The 21,879-nt window shown below is 37.5% G+C and overlaps 1 protein-coding gene across 6 annotated transcripts in view; it reads right to left on the bottom strand.

Moving 5' to 3' along the window:
* The window catches only part of NEBL (nebulette), a 390,572-nt gene that overhangs the window by 100,289 nt on the left and 268,404 nt on the right, over positions 1–21,879 (bottom strand). Inside the window, exons 4-7 of one of the 6 annotated variants that reach the window (XM_033209539.1) lie at positions 17,858–18,001; positions 15,505–15,576; positions 8,583–8,687; positions 6,835–6,945 (exon numbers count right to left, since the gene is read on the bottom strand). The exons of 2 other annotated variants lie outside the window; for them this stretch is intronic. In XM_033209539.1, coding sequence (XP_033065430.1) covers positions 6,835–6,945; positions 8,583–8,687; positions 15,505–15,576; positions 17,858–17,869 — 300 coding nt within the window. In that variant the 5' untranslated portion in view covers positions 17,870–18,001. Of the gene's footprint in view, positions 1–6,834; positions 6,946–8,582; positions 8,688–15,504; positions 15,577–15,666; positions 16,143–17,857; positions 18,002–21,879 lie in introns of those variants that run through there. 3 more of the 6 variants (XM_033209538.1, XM_033209541.1, XM_033209540.1) reach the window with 3 other exon arrangements.

The following is a 21,879-nucleotide window of genomic DNA, read 5'->3' on the forward strand; positions in this document are numbered from 1 at the left end:
ATTGATATTATTAACCTATTTATTTCCTTCATAATGTTTAATTACTTTGTTTAGTTTATGTATAATTACTTATCCGTCTTCCCTTACTAAACACAACTGTTATGTTCACTGAATCCTCAGAACCCAGAGGAGTGCCTGGCACAAAATATTGCTCAGTGAATGAATAAATAAATAAATGAATAGCTAAAAGAATGAGAATAAAACAATAACAAATGAAGGACAGAAAGGCAATATTAATTTTAAAATATATTAAAAGTTTAATACTAAAAGGATGTTAAATGGAGTTGGAATTACTTGACATGAGAAAAATGGCAACTTAAGAAAGAAAAAGTAGGTTGGGCTCAGTGGCTCATGCGTGTAATTAGAGAAGTCAAAGAGGGAGACTTGATCATGACAAAGTGAGGCCCCCATCTCTACAAAATATCAAAACAAAACCAGGTATGGTGGCACATGGCTGTTGTCCCAGCTACATGGGAGGCTGAGGCAGGAGGACTGCCTGATCCCAGCAAGTCGAGGCTGCAGTGAGTCATGGCATTCCAGCCTGAGTGATAGGGTAAGATCCTGTGACAGAAAAGAAAAGAAGAGAAGAGAAGAGAAGAGAAGAGAAGAGAAGAAGAGAAGAGAAGAGAAAGAAGGAGAAAGAAAGGAAAGAAAAAAAGAAAGAAAAAAGGAAAGAAAAGGAAGGAAGGAAGGAGAGAAAGAGAAGGGAAGAGAAGAAAGGAAAGGAGACAAGAAAGAGAAGAGAAGTGGAAACTAAAGGAAATGAAAGGAAAGGAGAAAGAGAAAGAAAAAGAAAAACTAGAACAGGCTTTACCAACAAGAAAACAAGATGTAGTTTTCAATGCAAAGAATATATGAAATTAAACTTAAGGAGAAAGTTTTTACCAATATGAGCTCCTTGACTGCACGCCTATCTCACACATCTTTTTATCCTGTGCCTATCATAGTGAATGACAGAGTAGAAATGCAATAAATGTTTAGTGAACAGATGAATAAATGAGTTTACTAAACATTCTTGTGAGCTGAAACCCTTCATTGGCTTTTATAAACAGTATTAACCACCCATTCAACTTGGATAATAAACCTATTTAAAGGATTAATGTGATCATTATAAGTCTGATTTTTACAACTAAAGTCATTGAATCTCGTCATCCAAAAAAAATGTCATCTGGTGTAACTATCAATGTTTCAATCCCCTCTCTGGACAGACCCCCATCTAGTTTTTCAAAAACTTCCACTGAAAGAGAACTCAACCCGGGCCACCACAGTCTCTAAATTCTGAAAGCTCAGGTTAAAAGTTCTTTCTTTACTGAAACCCCAGTCTATCTCCCCCTAGCTGCATCTATGTGGCCATATGAAAAGAGCCTAGTTCATGAGACAGAGCTTCCAATGTGGGAAGACAGTCGGCAACGACTTCTGTTCCTCCAGACTCGCAGTATGGATTAAAGTGCTGTACTCCTGAACGCCTTACATGCTCTCTTCAGCCCAAATCCCAATTTATCAATCTCTTTCTTAAGGTGCTCACAATGGTCGGACCAATCTTAATTAGAACTGTTAGATTTAATCCAGGTTATCACCTCCCCCGTGCTAAACGTTATTAACATATCCATAGATCACAATATTTTTCTTTTGATAGCTATGCTGAGACTTCTGTCAACTGATAACTTTAAGTCTTATTAAGTCTTGCCCAGCCATATTTCTGCCTCAAATCCTGAGGATTTGGTTGGTTACCGGGACTCAGAAGCAGCACCTCACGTTGTTCTAGGGATAATTCATCTTGTTAAAGTCTGTCCATCAATATACTCCATCAAGATATCTCCCTCTGGAGACTGCATCTTTATATTTTCACCAATTAATTATGTTAAGCAGGGAACCCTTTAAAAACCTCCATTCAGGTGGAGAAAGTCCATTATCTCAGTTCTATTACACCCTGTGTTATAACTCAGAGGTAGGGGAAGGAGGAGTTTAATGGGTACCCAAGTCTATAAAGCCAAGGAAAAACTTCTATGAGATTTGCTCCTTCGTCTTAAATGAAAAGAACTAGTATATGCCTATTTCCTTTTTCATGGTTGCCTGGTTTATTTTGTACTTCAGACCTACTATCATATACCTGTGACTAGATAAATGTAACACAATGCAGCTGATCATTTTGTGGGTTATCATAGAAATGATGAGTCATCAAGCACAATTTTAAAAAGCACTCTTTCTTAAAAAGGCTATGTAATTTTCTACTTGCAGCATTAAAATCGTCATTTCATTTATAGCCGCTACTAAGTACCACTTTAGAATTAAGATTACATCAACTTGGAGGGAGCTGAACTTTAATTTATCATATTAATTTTCTTTTTTAAAATAGCTAATGGAAAATTGTGTCAAGCTAATAAATTTGCTGATAAATTTGATTTCTTAGGATTTGTCATTATTGTATGGCATTTCCCTAGATTAATGCTGTTTTCTTCATATTTTGAGAACTAAGATTGCCATGTTATTAGGAACCTGGAGACAGGAGTCCACTTGCAATAGTCATATACATTTTATGTTTATACAAGTGATAATTTATTTTACATTTTTGATCTTACAGCATATTTTATATTTCATATGTATACAGCTAAAATGTACATTTATGTTTAACTTACAGATTTTTTTGGCATTTACTTATTTATTCATTTATTTTAGAGATGGAGTCTCACTATGTTGCCCAGGCTGGTCTTGAACTCCTGGGCTCAAGAGATCTGCCCACCTCGGCCTTCCAAAGTTCTGGGATTACAGGCCTGAGCCACAGCACCTGGCCAAATTTGGCATTGAAATTGGGGGTTTTACGGACGCCCTGAAGCTTCTCCCTGCCCTTGCTTTCAGAAAATTCACAGATCTCTAAATTAAGGTTTACGGGCCAAGGAGGTCAAGAATGAAAATTAAAATAATGGCTTTGCCTCTGAAAAGTATGATTTATTTGGCTCCTTAACTCTACTTGATGGTTATTTCTAACAACATAGCATAGGATGCTACAAAGACGATCAGAACAATAACATAACTTACATTACATTTTATGTGACACAGGTAAATATGCTTTTATTCCCACAGCATAGACACCTCTGAACTTCTGAAACAGAATCCTGCGACCACTGCGGATGACACATAGACTCTCATTAAGCTGCAGTTCCAATGCCTGAGTAGCCTGAATTGCTTCTATGATAAGGCATTATTTAGCCTTTGTGCCTGAAACAGCCCTGATGAGAAGGATCTCGCCACCTCATGGCATGGTCCATTTCATTTTCAGAAGCTTTCTTTGTAATCTGTGCTTATAAAATTGTTAACAGGGGATAGCTAATAAAATGGCCTCCTAAAAACTCTACATTTCTGTCTTTTTCTGGCATTTCTTCCTTTCAGGCATTTTCTGTAAGTGTTCATCTAGCTAACTTTACCTTATCATTCTAGTTTCAATTTAAGCATCTGAGAGTGTTTGCAAATTGACTTTAAGATAATAGTTTGTTTTAATAATTTGTCAAAAGTTGAAGAGACTTTTCATTAGAACCCAGAATGTCATTAAATTTCTGAATTCATCCAATACTCCAATTTAGGATATCACAAATCTGATACTATTTGGACACAGTAAATGTTTAGTTGTTTAATTATCACAGACACTGTCAAATAGTTCTTCTACTTTCTTGCCCCTCTTGTTATTAGGTAAACTCTAAGAATCACAATTTTAACAATAATAACATTGATGTACGTAAATCTAAAGAAATGTTATGATGGTTACATAAATCTTTGAAATAGCTACCTTATCCAGAATCCAGGTTTTTCTTTATTAACAAGCTCAGTGACTAATTACAACAATGGAAAGCAATGCTAGAAAGTGAGTGCATATGTATCTTTCCCAGTGGTGTCTATTTTAGTATAGGATAACATGTTAACAATGTTAGTGGGAACCTATTCTGACAAATGATAGATTCCAAAATATACAACCTGGATTATTTTTCATGTTAAGTTCTATGTGGCAGGGATTTGTGTTTTTTTTTTTTTTTTTTTTTTTTTTGAGATGGAGTCTCGCTCTGTCGCCCGGACTGGAGTGCAGTGGCCGGTTCTCAGCTCACTGCAAGCTCCGCCTCCCGGGTTTACGCCATTCTCCTGCCTCAGCCTCCCGAGTAGCTGGGACTACAGGCGCCCGCCACCTCGCCCGGCTAGTTTTTGTATTTTTAGTAGAGACGGTTTCACCGTGTTAGCCAGGATGGTCTCGATCTCCTGACCTCGTGATCCGCCCGTCTCGGCCTCCCAAAGTGCTGGGATTACAGGCTTGAGCCACCGCGCCCGGCCGGATTTGTGTATTATAGACCTATTTATGCTATAAGAAGTTGAGAGCTATTGTGTGCTTCCAAAGAAATGAGGATGCAAGTATCGGAAAAGTTACCTTCCCAAGGAAGTATAAAAGCAATAATAGATTGTTTTCCTTTTCTTTCTTTATTGCTTAATTGTTGCTTGTCACATATCAAGTGTTGGGTTGTAATTTTCTGCTTTTTAAAGTAACCCACATTATCAGCAAGTGCTTAGGTGGCCAGATATTGGCAGGAAAAATAAAGGGCATATTAGTCACAGTCACCCATGCAGAACCTTGACATCATATATTTTAAGCTGCATGTTGCATAACTGAGATTAGTTTACTGCCAAGTCAGGTACACAGTGAACATTTAAATTTGTAATAGTGAAATACTTAAAGGTGTTCTGCAAAGAATAACTATGCTCAGCACTTTTCAAGAGTAATGTATTTTCAGACTACTTAAAAATAGCTAATGCATGCTGCGCTTAATACCTAGGGGATGGGTTGATATTAAATAGGTGCAGCAATCACCATGGCACACATTTACCTATGTAACAAATCTGCACATGCTGCACATGTACCCCAGAACTTAAAAAAAAATTTAAAAATAAGATTATCTAGGTATCTCTACTTAAAAAGATTCTGGGGAAAGGTATGGCACAGTGGCTCACACCTGTAACCCCTGCACTTTGGGAGGCTGAGGTTGGCAGATCGCCTGAGGTCAGGAGTTCGAGACCAGCCTGGCCAACATGGCGAGACCCTGTCTCTACTAAAAAAAAAAAAAAAAAAACACAAAAATTAGCTAGGTGTGGTAGTGTGCGCCTATAATGCCAGCTACTCAGGAGGCTGAGGCATGAGAATAACTTGAACCCGGGAGGCAGAGGTTGCAGTGAGCTGAGATCAAGCCATTGCACTCCAGCCTGGGTGAGCAAGCAAGACTCCATCTAAAAAAAAAAGAGAGAGATTCTGGGGAAATTCTGGGGAAAGAAGTAAACTTACTTAATAAGAAAAAGAGGGTTGGAAATGGTAGGAAAAATATAGCATAGTGTGTGGTTAAAAACCTAGACTCTGGGGCCAGACTGCCCATATTCATGTGCCGGTGCTGCCATTTACTGGCTGTGCCACTTTGGCCAACTGACTTAACCTCTCTGTGCTTCAGTCTCCACAACTCTAAACTGGGGACACCTCATTGGGTTGTTGTGAGGACTGACTGGCATAAATACACGTGAAATGCATAGAACAACTTCTGTGTGTTTACTATTATTAACCTAATATGTGAAATGAAGAATACAAACTATGTAAAAGGAAGCATATCCTTGGAAAGAAAATTTCAAAATTCCACAAAATCCATGTTACGAGTATTTACTGAGCACTCTCTGTGTGCCAGGAATCTTCCGAGACCAGAGCAAGGAACAAGACAGATGAAGTCCCTGCTCCTGTGTAGCTGAGAGAGCTAAAGAATAGATTACAAAATAACATCCCCAAATTTGATTGTTCTGTGAAGAAAACACAACATTAAGATGAACCAGAAAGAGGTGAAACATTCCATTTAGAAATTCTGTTTTAGGAAATGCAATAGATTAAGAATGCCTTATGTGTTGATACGCTACAAAGAGAAAATTACTCTTAAACCCTTCTGGATTCAAAATGAGTTTACATGATGACAATTCTTAAGTTCCTCTGCAACTGGCAATCACCAAATTGTAACTTCCACCTGATGGGGTCTCTTTTTGGTAGCCTGAGATATCCTAAAGGAAAAACACAATCCACAGAAAAGGAAATTCAGGGACCACTTGTTTAATTGATGAAGCAGATCTGTAGATACTGAATTTAACCATTATCTTTTTTTTTTTTTTTTTGAGACAGAGTCTCACTCTGTTGCTGTAGCTGGAGTGCAGTGGCACGATCTTGGTTCACTGCAACCTCAACTTCCCAGGCTCAAGCAATCCTCCCACCTCAGCCTCCTGAGTAGCTGGCACCACAGGTATATGCCAACGCATGGCTAATTTTTGTATTTTTGGTAGAGACCAGCTTTTGCCATGTTGCCCAGGCTTGTCTTGAACTCCCGAGCTCAAGCAGTCTACCCACCTTGGCCTCCTGAAGTACTGGGATTACAGGCCTGAGCCAGAGTGTCCAGCCCCATTATCTCTTAATGTGGCTTTTAGCAAGCTATTCAAATATTCTCTACTTAGGGATCATATATGAAATTAGGGAATAGTTTAATATTTACTATGAGAATTTCATCCATGTAAGCTGTCTAAATAGGATTAAGATTTGCTCTATAAATTGCGTTGAAAGGGACTCAGAAAACAGTAGCATGTGACTGACATAAACCTGCATGTCCTTTTCACTTTCTGCAGTTTCAACAGCAACTACTGACAGCACATTAATCAGTCGCTTTCAACTTTCATTTGGTATTTAACACCCATGATGAAGACATTTTATTAAAATGCTAAGTAACTTTTTTCCAGTTATATGTTTTATCTACATAATTATGAAACACTTTAGGAAAATCCCACCTCACTCTGGAGCTGTGTAACTTCTCTTGCAAAAACACTGTCAATTGTGGCTGGCATCCGCTTATAAAGAGAATTAGAAAGATCTGCTTTAATGGTGCCTTTATATTTTGCCTGGGGGAAAAAAAAACAGGAAAAAAGTTAATAAATAAAATTCCATTTTTTTTAAATTATGAATTTAAGAAGAAAAGAAGAAACTTTCTTCCAAAACAGAATTGATTTTAAAATCTGCAGACCATTTTAATTTTAGATACTGGAGCTGACAAACATATTTTGAAGAGATAGAAATAAATCCAATTTATCATAGAGAACGCTTTCAATGAGACATGCAAGGACATAACGGCTGTCTTTCTATTTAAACACAAGCACATTTCTAAAAGTAAATCTATTTGTGTATATTGACAGTTTCATGCTGGATGAGTGAGCAAGCAATTCGAGTTGTTCCAGAAAATACAAGTCGTTAGAATCTACTATCTAGAACTTGACAAAGGACAGTGTTCTTTTATTCAGGTCTTCTCAGCCTCCTCCTGCTCCAGGGGGAGCACAGAGTGGAGTGCTTTTTTGTTGTTTATGTGCCTACCCACCTCTAACCTGCACTGTCTGTAAGCCATCTCAATCACTACTCCAAAGACAAACACTCTTTCCTCTTGGGAAAACTAAGGTTCAAGGGAACACAACAGATTGCTCACTTCCAATATTTTGCTCTGCAATTAACTCCTTCAGGAAATATAATCAATAATTGAGAACATCAAGTATTTATCTGCACAGGATAACGGAACATAGCTAAGACAAACAAACTGTGTTCTTCCATTATCTGCAGACGAGTTCCTGATGTTCTTCCTGCTCAGAGCTAGATTTGAGTATTGATTTATTGAGCACAGATCCTGTGCAAGCCTTCTGCTACCACACGCTTTGGATTCTGGTACTTAATGAAATAAAATGTACTGATTTCATTCAAAATTGTTTCGCATTAGCAGAAATAATCCCAAGAATATCCAGTTGATCTTTTTCCAACATAATTTATGAAACACTAGAGGTCAGTCATTTACAACATAATTTCATTCCTTTTCTTTTCAAACGTATTTCTTCTAAGTGATCTATTCACAGACTACAGTAATGCCTCATCACAGAAATCATCATCGTTAACATTATGCTTTACAATGCAACATAAACTGTAGTTCCAAATGCTTTCAGAAAGAAACTACATAATTTTTCAGCTGGAAAATGAATGTAGCATATTCCTCAGTCTGTGGTTTCATAATAGGTATCACTGTTGAACTGAATTTTATCCTACTCCAAAATAGTTTAAATTCATTTAACATTATTTATCAAAGATACTACATTTTAGACAACTGGTAAATCTTATTTATTTCCAAAATGATATTCAATCATTTATCTCTAATATATCTATTAGGAAACAAAATAATGGAACTTCTAAAGTGAACCATTGTGCCAGTGCTTTCTACTTATTGAATAAAAAGATGCCTTTTCAAGAGGAACTGTATATACATAAGAAAGATTGAGTCAAAATATAGACATGTATAATAAAATATATAAACCATACATAGTAAAATATGTCAATCTATATGAGTTAAATGACAGTGCATCGCATTAGATAATTATGTAGCTATTACTAACATTCAGTAGTGCTTTTGAAAATATTATTCGCCATCTCTTTAATGCACAGACTTTCATCTAGATAAAAAGAAAAAGAAAAATGCAAGCCAGTTTGCAAGCTTTTGATATCTTACCTCAGAAATAAAAGCACCAATATTTTTTACATGGTTTAGCATAGGAGTGTCAGTCACAAATGTACACTTATCCTTGGACTTTTTAAACTCTTCTTTATAATGGATCTAAAAAAGAGAATGATTTACATAAGAAGAGAAAAAGAAAAACAATTCTAATGGCCTTTTTTGAATGAGAATTAGGTCGATAAAGTCCATTTACTGAAGTAAATACTCAAATGTGAAAGGGGCCTCAAAACAAGCCAAGTTAAATAAACGGATATCCAGCACAGGATTGTAAAGATGATGAGGCACAGTGAGGAAAGACCATTCTTTAGATAAGCGAGGGTCCAGTTAAGCATCAACACCCTGGATGATGGGTCCTGTTTACCCAGCCTGCCCAGTGCAATTAGCAAGCATATGCCATTTCACTCCTACAAGTGTCCTGGTGTTTTGTTGCTTTTAAGCCTTGACACTTAAGCCTTTGGCCAAACAGAAACATAGCTGCCTACCTCAAGGTAGAAAATAAGTAGTCAGCATGGCAGATGTGACCAATTAAGAAGTAGAGGCAGAAATCAAATGGGGATCACTATTAGCGTTACCACCTAGACATGTTTGATTAGAGGAAGAGGCTTAAATTGTGGCCACCGTGGGCTTCCTGTTACTAATTCCTCCCAATTTATGAGCACCCATAGGTTTCCCAATCCTCCTCCCCAGCACAGAGAAGTGCTGAACCTACCCAGAAGGCTTGCTATGTGGTAGAGATCATTCCAGAATGCCTTCTTGCTGGAGATCAGCAAGAGAAAGCCCAGTGAGGCTTAGCCAAGCCTGCTCATCTCTTCTCTGCAACTCACAAGTCAAATGACTCACTCTCTTCCCCTTTGGGGAGAGGCCAGAATTGTTAGGCTGGGGGAAGACCCAGGTTGACAATTCAGACCAAAAGAAGTCAGGAAATGTGGAGAAGGACCTAAAATATAATCACATTGTCACACTAATTGCTGCACAATCTGGAAACTGGGAGGCAAAACGATGACTCGTTGAGAAGATGGAGGTAATTTGCTAGAAGTTGTATCACTCTGTAATATAGTCATGTTTATCCTCCCAAGACCATAGATACTTAGACTGGAAAAGTGTTCCTGTTTCAGATGATAAATTATATGTTCTCCCTAATTATAACCCAAAAGTGGAGTTGAATTGCATATATTACCTGGTTCTTAGAAGACGTGAATAATATTGATGTTATACACTAATGGTACCTGGAGATTTTCCCATATGCAAACCTGATTTGAGGGGCATTACTTAACCTGCGGTAGAACTAGATACGGATTAAGTAAAGTTATTTCAAATTGCCATATTGCACTGCTGTGACTCTTGGATATCAGATGCCTACCACATTAAACATTTGCTTTATTCATGAAATCAACATGAGAACATATTTATCTTATCTGAGCACTAAATTACTTTTTTTTCTTCTCAGAGATTAGCCATAATTTTAGGTTCCTGCAAATCACCCTCCTCAGCCACTAGTAATTAAACTGTTAATGGCAGTATGATAAATAGTAGGCTATTTTGATCATACGGAAAAAAAAGTATCTCTGTTATATAATTAAGTGTGAGAGAAAATAGCCTATCATTAGGCTTAAGTTTGACTCATTATTTTTATCTTTTGCCACCATCTATTCCCCATCACATTCACATTCTTCACTGCAGTGGTATGTGCTTGTGGCTACAGCCTCCTGATAAAGTCTGACACATGCAGAATGTTCAGGACAGGAAGACTGGATAAGGGTGAGGTATTTACTTCTTCTGTTAGGCAGACAAATAGTTCAGTCTTAATTGTGGACTGTGTTTTTTTTTTTCTTGGGTCTTTATTAAAAAGATACATATATTTGTATATTTTAATTGAAGGTGCATTTAAAATTTAAGATCCTTTACAATTGTACAATTCAAGAGAAATTGTACAATTTGTAACACACAATCACATGTGATTTCAAATGAATTGTGCAATATAAATGACAATAAGCAAAGAATCTTAGATTTTTAAATATTTAAGGAATATTTATATAAATAATAGTTACATATTAGTAGCCTTCCTATGCCAAGATAATAGGAAATGATCACTGAAAGGGAACTATATTGGTCAATGAAATAAATCTTAGGTAACCTAAAAATCACTGAATAGATGGCTATATTTTATTACAACCATGTCTACATCTTACAATCTTGGGTTGACACCACCTATTGGATAGACTGACTGGCCACTCCCATTGTCTCCTATTAAAAGAGCCCAGATGGATTAATGAGAGCAGCCAGGCTCCTGCCCCAGTCCCAGAGGACAAACTGATCTAAACCAGGCATGGTCATGCCATTCAGTGTTTGGCCTGGGGACGCCACAAGCTCTGCGACTTTAGTGGAAATCTTCCCAGAAGTGCTTCTAGCATTTCTGGTATAAAGGGATAGATGCTGCACAACCCTTTGACACTCTGTCTTCCACCTTTTCCTTTCTCAATCACAGGGAAGGCAACGGCAATGATGCATTACCAAGGAATAAGCCACCATACTAATGACGACAGAATAGAAGGAAAGGAGCCTGGAAGACTGATAACATCCATAGTATCCAGACTGAACTACCTACCTCCAGGCTCTATATGTGGCAGCTGGGGAAACAAAAACCTACTTGTTAAGTCATTGTGTTAGAGCTTTCCTGTTTTTACAGTCATCCGCACTCCTAACCAATACACAACCCAACTCATTTTCACACTGAAAAACAAAAAGGGCAAAATTGATGACTTCATGATCATTAAGATGTCCCAAACATTGACCTTCTCTTTTGCCCTTACCCACGAATCCCACAATGTCTCCATTAGAGTTAGAATGAATTTAGTGCAGGGTCGCTTCCTCCTCCTGGCCAAGTTTCTTTGAATGAGTATGAGATTAGCTAAAGGCTGAAATTGGATGACAGACATGGAGATGTTTGAGGCTCTTTCCTTTCACCAGCATTCTTTTTTTCTTTTTTTATACTTTAAGTTCTAGGGTACATGTGCACAACGTGCAGGTCTGCTACATATGTATACATGTGCCATGTTGGTGTGCAGAGAAATGCAAATCAAAACCACAATGAGATACCATCTCACACCAGTTAGAATGACAATGATTAAAAAGTCAGGAAACAAAGGTGCTGGAGAGGATGTGGAGAAATAGGAACACTTTCACAAGCATTCTTAACTGAGAGTATCTGGAAAGCCTTTTCACAAGTGAAATCATACAAATTAAATTCAATAAACCATGGTAGAAAGAATTACGGCTCCATTATTATTTAACTGGGCTGGTCATAGCTAAGGTCACTCTCCCAGGTTTTCTGATATCATCTAAGCTTTCTCTGGAGGAGTAACCATAGAATTTAATGTTTTTGGCATTGAAAGGATTTACCCACAACAACGTTCATTTGTCTGGAAAATATTCTTCCTGCTGCCATGCAGATGAACACCCTAAAGAGCCTTGAACTAAACGCGGAGTGAGAGGCTGCATGCAGATGTGGTTCACCTGCTCTGTGGAAGGCTCTTTCTGCCTAATTTACAAGAAACATACAAAAGATTCCCTTTTGCCCAATCTTTTTTATGACTCCCCATCAGAAGGCTACTAGATCCATGATTCTGAGTGCTCAAGAGAGTGGATAGGTTTAACTTAGTCAAGGAATTGATTAGATATTGTTAGATTAGACTAACAGGACTAAATATGAGAGAAAGTATATCTGCAAGAATATATCTGAGAAAATAATAGCATTATGTGATTAACAGAAAAATAAAAGAGGCTGCCTCAGAAGACCAGCTGTTCTTCAAGACTGGGAAGTGAGTTGTGCAGAGGGAAACCCCATAATGTTGGTAGAGCAGGTGCAAAGCAGAAACTAGGATGGGGGAGAAACAGAAAGAAAGAAAAATGCCTTATGCTGATTCCCAAAGTGAAGCCACTTGAACTGAAAAACTGACATTTCTCTCTATGGAGAATTTGAAGCAGTGCAGGCCTCCTAGGGCTGATCTCTAGGCCAATTGCTTAACATTTCTACAAATTGTCTGACAACGGGATGATATAGCAGTGTCTACAGGTCAACTGACTCCAAGCTGTCTCGATAAGGGAAATGGCAAACTGAGATGAACTTCAGAAGTTCTCAAAGGGCCAGGCAAGAGGGCAGAAAACTACAGATTAGATCTAGCCCTGGTATGGTTAAAATAATTCAAACTATTATTTAAAGATGATGGGTCCTAAGCTAGGAGCTACAGGTCAGAAATTAGGAATTAAATGGCTCTGATGGTCTACAGATCATCAAGCTAATCTAATAGCTTTCTGCAGCTCCCAAGTCTAAGAAACTCTTCATAGCATCATAAAGGGTGCTAGAAGCTAAGCAAAACATTATCCTACACATGATCTAGGCCGTCCACATCTGTATCGCTCTGCACAGTTATGATTATTACATCTTGGTTATTAAGGACATAGGAAGGCTGGAAGAAGTTCAAAGAGTAATAATTAGGCCATACCATGAAGAGAAGTCCATGAAACTATCCCTCTCATCTATAAAAACGAAGCAGGGCCAGCCTGCTGGTTCACACCTGTAATCCCAGTGCTCTGGGAGAGCGAGGCAGGAGAATCACTTGAAGCCAAGAGTTTGAGACCAGCCTGGGCAACATAGTGAGACTCCATCTCTACAAAAAAAAAAAAAAATGAAAATTAGCCAGGCATGGTAGCACACACTTGTAGTTCTAGTTACTTGGAAGGCTAAGGCTGGAGAATCACTTGAGCCCAAGAAATTGAGACTGCAGTGAGCTGTGGTCACACCATGGAACTCCAGCCTGGGCAACAGAGTGAGACCCTGTCATAAAAGGAAGGGAAGGGAAGGGCAGGGAAGGGAAGGACAGGGCAGGGCAGGGCAGGGGGAAAGAAAAGGAAAAAATCTAAAAATTAAATAAGTATCTCAGCAAGTATAGAATTCTATTTGGAAGCAAAATGTGAATGTGAACACAGATATAAATTAAGCCACAATAATAATGTCCTAAATATTTAAGTAGTACATTCTACTATGCAACAAATATCTCTAATAAACAGAAAGTATGCCTATCTGTTTAATTTTACCTACATGGGTGTGAAATGTATGGCTTTAAGCTTTTGCAAAATGATAAAGGCACCACCCCTCACAACACATTGGTTTTAAAGTCACTGAAAAACAATCTTACCCAAAACAACTCCAACAAAATCACCTACTAACTACAGTTACCACTTTAGTCCTGATGGTTTATGTAACACAAGTTAGCTCAATTATAATTGCACTTCAATAAAAATATATCAAACTGGAAGAGGTTAGGAACTTAGAGTTTTAGTAGGTAGCATTACTACTACCAATAGTAACGTAATAATAATAAGGCAAAGAACAACATTTCATGGAAATCTACAGTGAGAGATAACTTGGCAGTGTAAGACGGAGGCCTTTGTGTTCAAATATTACTGCTGCTGCTTAACTGTGTGACCCAGGCAAGGTACTGAACCTCTCTGTGCCTCTATCTCTTCACTTCAAAAATGAGAAAAAGCATAGTGCCTACCTCACAAGCTGCAATCCCTGCACATAGTAGTCACTAAATCTTAACTGTTGCCAATATTGTTATTGTTGTTGTTGTTGTTCTCATTTATTATTATTGCAATTTACAAAGAACTTTCACACACAATAGCTAATGACTATTAAGTAACAGCACAAAGAAATACTTAATTTAAAGGGTAATTACATCACATGTCAAGTATATGGGAAAGGGTATGATTTCCACCACCATCCTTTATGCTTGTCTTCTGGTTTGTCAGAAAGAGCCAGTCATATATAAACTGTGATTGGATGGATGTAAAAGTAAGTAACAGACAGAGTAGTTAATAACAGCTAACATTTATGGAGTACTCACAATGTTCCAGATAGTTTATTCAGCATTTTAGATGCATTACCATTATTTAATCTTATTATAAATGTTACAGCTGAGGGATGGAGCCCAGCCAGGTTACATAACCTTTCCAAGGTTATTGTGGAGTCAACCCAGGCAGGTTGACTTTGGAGGACGTGCCAGCCCATTGTCCTCCTGCCCAGAACTGACTTCCCTTTGAAAACAAACGTGCAAAACATTCTGATCATTTTGCTCACTATCAACAACAGAAACAACCAGTATTGTGCTCATCTTTCTAAATGAAGACACAGGCACATATTCACTCTACAGGAGTTACCCTTCCTCTGGACCAGCAATCCTCTTAGAACTGTTAATGAGGATCATCTAAATTCTCATTCCTGGTGAGCAACATTTTTCCTTGTACTTCTTGAATTCTAGCTTACATATTTAACATAAAACTATATGTTCAATCATTCAATAATTCTGGGATTCCCTTGAAGTGTAATATTGACCAATCCCAGTTACTAAAAAATGTCACAACAAAAATGTCCCTTGCACTAATTGTAAATAAAAGTTATATGCATATATATATATATGCATTTTCCTGTTCTGAAAGACAAGTCCATTCATCAGATTCTTCAGAATGCCCCAAAATGTTAAAAAATGACTACTCATTTAGATAGAGGGCCTCCCAAGACAAATTACATCATTACATTCATTTTAAAATCTTTGGGAGTTCTCAAATGGAATAAATACTGCAATTCAATGCCTTATGATTTCATGCCAGAGTGACAGCAAAACTCATAGGGGACAGGATTCTGGATTAAGAATGAGGAGACTGCTCTAGCAGAAATTCTCTGTATAGGTGACCTTGGCGAAATCACTTAAAATTTCAAGACTTTGTTCCATGATCTGGAAAGTGACTGTGTTTTAAATGGTGATTTCAGGGTTTCCCCCACAGCTCTATGCCTCTATAACATAGTAATACCACAGGTGCAATGCAAAATAAGACAGAAAGTACTCCAGCCACTTACATCACTAATGAGTTCCGTGCATTTTCTGGCCAATTCCATGCTTAAGTCTTCAATAACAGGCTTATAGAAGATCTATTTGAAAAAAAAAAGAGAGAGAACATTTTTCTCATCATCAATTTAGAGGCACAAACGCTGGTCATGAGTATGTGTTTTCTCACTCACCCGGTCTTCTTCATTTTCTTCTTCTCCTATTGTTTCTTCTTCAGTTTCATCTTTTACATCCTCAAATACAGGGACCCTCATTTTTACCCTTTAAAATATTTATTTTTAAAATTTACTCATGTGGCGTCCTTTTTCGTACCACAGCGCCCTTGAGATGCTGACGTCTCTGGTGCTCTGGCCGAAATGCCCTTGCCCAAGCCTCAGCCCTATTTAGCCCACACTTCACTCCTTATCGCAGTGGTGTGTGAGTGAACAGAACAGGATCCCAGAGGTCTACCAGGCTGGCCTCACAAGTGGACATAACATATTCTTGGGCAAAACTTGATTTTATGAACTTTTAAAGTCAACATTTTTTCCACTGGTTAAGAAACCCAAAAGAGAAAATTTATTTATCTTTTACTAATTCTATTCATTCATAAAAGAGTGTAAAAAGGACTTAGAGATTCTGCAAAAACTACTCAGCTCTAACACTCAAGATAGCACAGTCCAAAGCCTGTTATCTCAAAGACTCCTCGTCTCTGTCTAAATAAAGCTTTCACTGGAATGTCGGCCTTCCTTCTGACTTGGGGTAGAGAATCTGGATCATTCAAACTCATTTTGTTAACCCAAATTATATGTTTTATCAGACACACCAGTACTTCTCACATCCTAAAAAATACCCACTTTATATTAGCTGATTAGAGGCTAGTTATTTATTATGAAAAGCCCTTTGAACCACTTCAAAGAATCTATTCTGAGTTAATTACGACTGTTAGTCTTATACTGGCGAGTATGGTATTGTATTAATTGTAAACATCATTAAACATGAGAAGTTGCAGTTAACACATGTTGATATATAATTTAACAATTCTAGAAACATCACTGTTTCAAAAATAATCATCATCATCTTTCAATTCTGCAATTCTACTCATCATGTCAATTTTTACAAATTCATTGGCGATGTGCATTATTACTCAACGGGTACCCCACATTCAGAAAAGTTTGGAAAAATAAACCATCACAATATTTATAATGTGGTACATGTCCTTGGTTATGTAAAACCAAGGTTAAAAATACATTTCTCAAAACAAATATTTTAATGTCAATTCAGGCAATTCCAAGACTCTCTACAACTCACGATTTATTAATCTGGTTATTTAAATCTTAGGGGAAATTAATTTTACCAAGTCATAGCATATTAGCGTTGGGCATAAAAAAATACCCTACAAGGAATAGTAATACGATGACAGAAAATACAAATTTATTAAAAATAATACATCATTCTAAGTAGCCAAGCATAACTCTTTTTCTCTTGATACCATATCTAGTTTTCAATGTATTATTAAAAAAATGCCTCGGCCTTACCTAAACTGAAAACCCTAACAAGAAAAACATTCCACACAGTCATCGTGTATAAACTATTTCTGAAATTGTGTTTCATGAGGCAAAAGTTCCACAAAAGATTCTGGGGGAGAAAAGCAGGTTTCTTAAACAAGTATGTTTGGGAAATCTGTACCCCAATCTCTGTCCCTGCCACTTAGAGATCTACAAGGCATATTGACACATTAGAAGCTCTGAGAAGACCTTCAACCAAAAAACCTACTTAGGCTTGCTTAACTTCCTTTTCCCCTGAACACAAAACCTATCTCTCTCATCAAATCTAATCCAATTTAATCTAATCTACCTACCTACCTATCTTTCTATCTACTTATCACTTTTTAAAAATTATACCCACTACCCCAGAAAACTAGCACCCCTCTGTGAAATATGACCTATTACTTAGGGAAATATTGCTCTATTCTGCTAAAATGTTGTGTTCTAGAAGGAGCTATTGGTCTTGAACTAGTTTTTGATAAAGGCTAAATCAATGGTATCACATATCCTCTTCACCAGCAAAGTACCAAAAAGAAATTGTCCCAAGCATGCTGAATTTGGAAACCACAACCCTTAAGATTACAGCCATATCATGCTGACCCAGTATAGTGGATTCCACAAGGACATTGTTTGTACATTTCATTTGTTCCATAAAAGGAAAGAATGTGTGGATTCTAATTATTTCCCTCAAGTCCTCTGCTGGCCAGAAGACTATTCTAGTATTCTATACATCTATTACATTATCTTTATTGGGAAATAGGAGTAATTTCTGTAAACTTGTCTTGCAAATTTCTAGAAGTATAGGGAGAAACTCTCATCAAAACTGCCTGAGACTCACGTTTTGGCTCATATTTGAGGAGACAGTACTGGTGTTGCTCAGGGTGACACCTATTCCCCAAGGTGAATTACATTCATCAGGCTTGCATTGCAGTTATTTCTCATTTCTCATCATGTAATACGTTCTTAAGGACTCTTCACTGTGCTGCAAGAAAATAAGCTGTTGAGATTTAATGTTCAAAGTTTTGAAAACCAAAACCAAACACCATGTGCAATGTGAACACAAATTTTCCATTTGAGATTCTAGAATCAGAATTTCAAGCAAAGGGATCCTTAAGAAATCAATACACCTAAAGCCTTCTCTTTCACAGATGACAAAATGAAGGCTATGAAAAATTATCTGTCTCATTTACAAACTATTCAATGAAGTACTAGGATCAGAACCTAACTAAAGACCTGTGTTCATTTGTTCAACAAATAAATGTTGTTATGCCAGGCACTGTGCTTGGTATTAGAGATACGATGGTGAATAAAACATCCTTCACACTAAGATAGAGTAGGAAATAAAACACTCATCACTCAAGACTTGCTGGATGAAGTCTTTAATGGATTGTTTGGCAAGCTAGAGACAACATTACTTTTGATTGAATGCATCTTTTTTCCTTTCACCTATAATATAAAATTCATGCAAAGTTTTCTCTAAAAAATGTTAAGCCCTGCACTTAATCACAGCAAAGTTTTCTTGTCAATAGCTCTAAAATATGACATGGAGAATAGGAAGAAAGTGTTCCTCATGGACAGCTATCATGTTTCAAAATCCCCTATCAACTTTTCCAAAAACCAAGCTATTTTAATAGATATTTTCACCTTGGGTTGCTGCAAAAGGGAAAATCTCTGTAGCTGCTCATACTTTTTACTTATTGGGCACTTCTTTTATGTTGTTTACTTTTCTACTTTAGTACTCTACCCATCCCTTGATGCATCACTTATGGTGAGACTCTCAAAGTCCAGGTCTGGGTCTATCATGTCCTCTAGGGCAAATTACTTAATCCCTCACTACCTCTAATTCTTCATAAACAGAAAAACTGAGTTGCCAGAAGTTAATAAAAAGAAAGCACCAGCTGGACGCAGTGGCGCACGCCTGTAGTCCCAGCACTTTGGGAGGCTGAGGCGGGCGGATCACGAGGTCAGGAGTTTGAGACCAGCCTGACCAACATGGTCAAACCCCGTCTCTACTAAAAATATAAAAATTAGCTGGGTGTGGTGGCATGCGCCTGTAATCTCAGCTACTCAGGAGGCTGAGGCAGGAGAATCACTTGAACCCGGGGGGCGGAGGTTGCAGTGAGCCAAGATCACGCCACTGCACTCCAGCCTAGGCGACAGAGCGAGACTGTCTCTCTAAAAAAAAAAAAAAAAAAAAGCACCTTAAAAATAGTGGAGCCCCTCACAAACACAAGCTTTTTTTCAACCACCAATAAGGGTAACAGTGATGGGAAAAACACTTGGCATGAAAGGGTCTTCTCATTCTCTGTGCCATTAATATCCTTTTAAAGTTAACAAGGGCCTTCTGCAACTAGACAGCTTAAAGATAAGAGCTCACTTGCATATTTATAATTCAGAAGTCTTCTGATCTTTTGATAGTTTGATGTTTACATGTAAGCAAATGTATTTCCTTAGCAACTGTCAGGTGGGTAATTCAAGTCTCTGGAGACACAGCCCTGCCAAGGGAACATATCTGTGCCACCATCTTGAGTCGTGCAGTGCACAACTGTCTTCACCTTCCTTGAGGTCACCTATGACAAGACTTTCTTGGTTTTTGACTAATGCTTCATACTTATGTCACTTTTTTCTCCTTTTTTAAATAATGATAGAACATGTGCTTTTCCCCAACATGGTGATACATGATTTAAAAATAAAAATTATAATAAACAATTGAAATAGATCCAGATTCAGTTCTGAGTGGGGGGAAAAAGTACAGAGATAAACTGTTTTTCTTTTAACTTTACAAATGAATTCAACATTTCTTATTGTAAAATATTCATCCTAAATGGTTAAGTGAGAGAATTTGTTTGCCTGATTTGTTTCCCTGCCGTGATGGCTTTTCACACTCATTTTTTGTTGCCTGGCTTTTGTTTTGATGACTGTCTTCCAGAAGGTTCCTGCTTCTCATTTGAATCCCTAGTCATTCCAACTTTGCCTCACCTATTTACTCAGTAACTGGTGTCTTCCCAGAAGATAACTTTACTAATGGACGAGAAGAGATAAATCATTTCTTGAAAGAAGAAATATAAGCACTCTAGGACAATTTGTCTCCTTTATAAAAGAGAAGAGTTTTGCTTAATATTGGTCCAATCAACTTCTACAATTAAGAATTCATGAACATATTTTCTCCTTTTTAATGGCTATTTCATTATTCCTTATTAATTAGAAATTGAAACAACACAAAGCAACCTAAACATGTGTCATCATGACCAATTATGCTATTAAGATTTAAAAAGGTATATTTCATATTCATATTCCCCTTTTCACAGATGTAGATCCCACTCACAAATGAGAGCTACATAGTTAGATGGATATTGGAGGAAGTGAACAACAAGAAACTGGAAATAGTGTGGGGCACAACAATTTCCAGGTTGGGTGTGGTTAGGGAAGCCCAAATTAAAATGATGTATTCTGCTTATAGAGGGGGCAGGAAAGTATTCTCAACCTCTACATTAACATAGCACCCATTGAACTGAAAGACTGGTTTCATTTGCAGCTTACTTGAGCGATTAGTTCAGTTTTCATAGCAATTGAGCTAATACCATGATTACTCCTGCAATCCTCACCACCAAGAGGAAGAAGCCTAAGCTCTGTGTGGTCTGTATGTGGCTTATACCCAGAACCGAAGGGTCAGGCAGGATCAAACAGCTTGACTTCCACAGAGTGTCCCTTTCCTAGAATTTTATGTGAGATGTGTCAGGAATAATTGTGAAAGACTTTGAAATGGGCACATACAAAACAAATTACTGGGTATTCCCTTCAGGACTATACTGTTCTTTCATTATCTTTTAGCTACTTCATAATTCCATAAACTGTTGAAAACCAATAAGAATGAGAATGATTCTTATCCACAGAAATGCAAATTATAGTAGCCCCCAGACTTTATCCACAGAGGATGTGTCCCAAGTCCCCCAATGGAAGCCTGAAAGTACAGACAGTATCAAACTCTATACATATTGTTTTTCCTATACATATATACCTATGATAAAGCTTAATTTATAAATTAGAATAGTAATGACATGAAAAGACATTTCCCAAAAAAAGATATACAAATGGCTAACATATGAAAAAAATGCTCAATGTCACTAATCATCAGATAAATGCAAACTAAAACCACAATAAGATACTGCCTTACCTGTCACAATGGCTATTATTAAAAAGTCAAAAAACAATAGATATTGGTGTGGATGCGGTGAAAAGGGAACACTTACTGCTGGTGGGAATGTAAATGAGTACAACCTCTACAAGAGACCATATGAAGGTTTTTTAAAGAACTAGAAGTAGAGCTACCATAGGATTCAGCAATCCCACTACCAGGTATCTACCCAAAGGAAAAGAAGTCCTTATATCAAAAAGACATCTGCATGCGTTATGTTTCTCACAGCACAATTCACAATGTCAAGCATATGGCAACAACCTAACTGGCCATCAACCAATAACTGCATAAAGAAAATGTGGTATGCATTCACCATGGAATACAACTCAGCCATAAAAAGAACAAAATAACGTCTTTTGTAGCAACTGGGATGGAGCTGGAGGCCATTATTCTAAGTGAAGTAACTCAGGAATGAAAAAACAAATACTGCATATTGTCTGTCACTCATAAGTGGCAGCTAAGCTATCGGTATGCAAAGGCACATACAGTACTGTAGAAGTCTCACACAGAGACTCAGAAGGGAGAAGGGTAAGGGATTAAAACCTACAGATTGGGAACAATTACACTACTCAAGTGACAAGCGCACTAAAATCTCAGACATCAACATAAAATTCATCCATGAAACCAAAAACCACTTGTACCCCAAAAACCACTGAAATAAAAGC

Source organism: Trachypithecus francoisi, unplaced genomic scaffold, assembly GCF_009764315.1.
Source record: "Trachypithecus francoisi isolate TF-2019V2 unplaced genomic scaffold, Tfra_2.0 Lachesis_group9, whole genome shotgun sequence".
NCBI classification, from domain to species: domain Eukaryota; kingdom Metazoa; phylum Chordata; class Mammalia; order Primates; family Cercopithecidae; genus Trachypithecus; species Trachypithecus francoisi.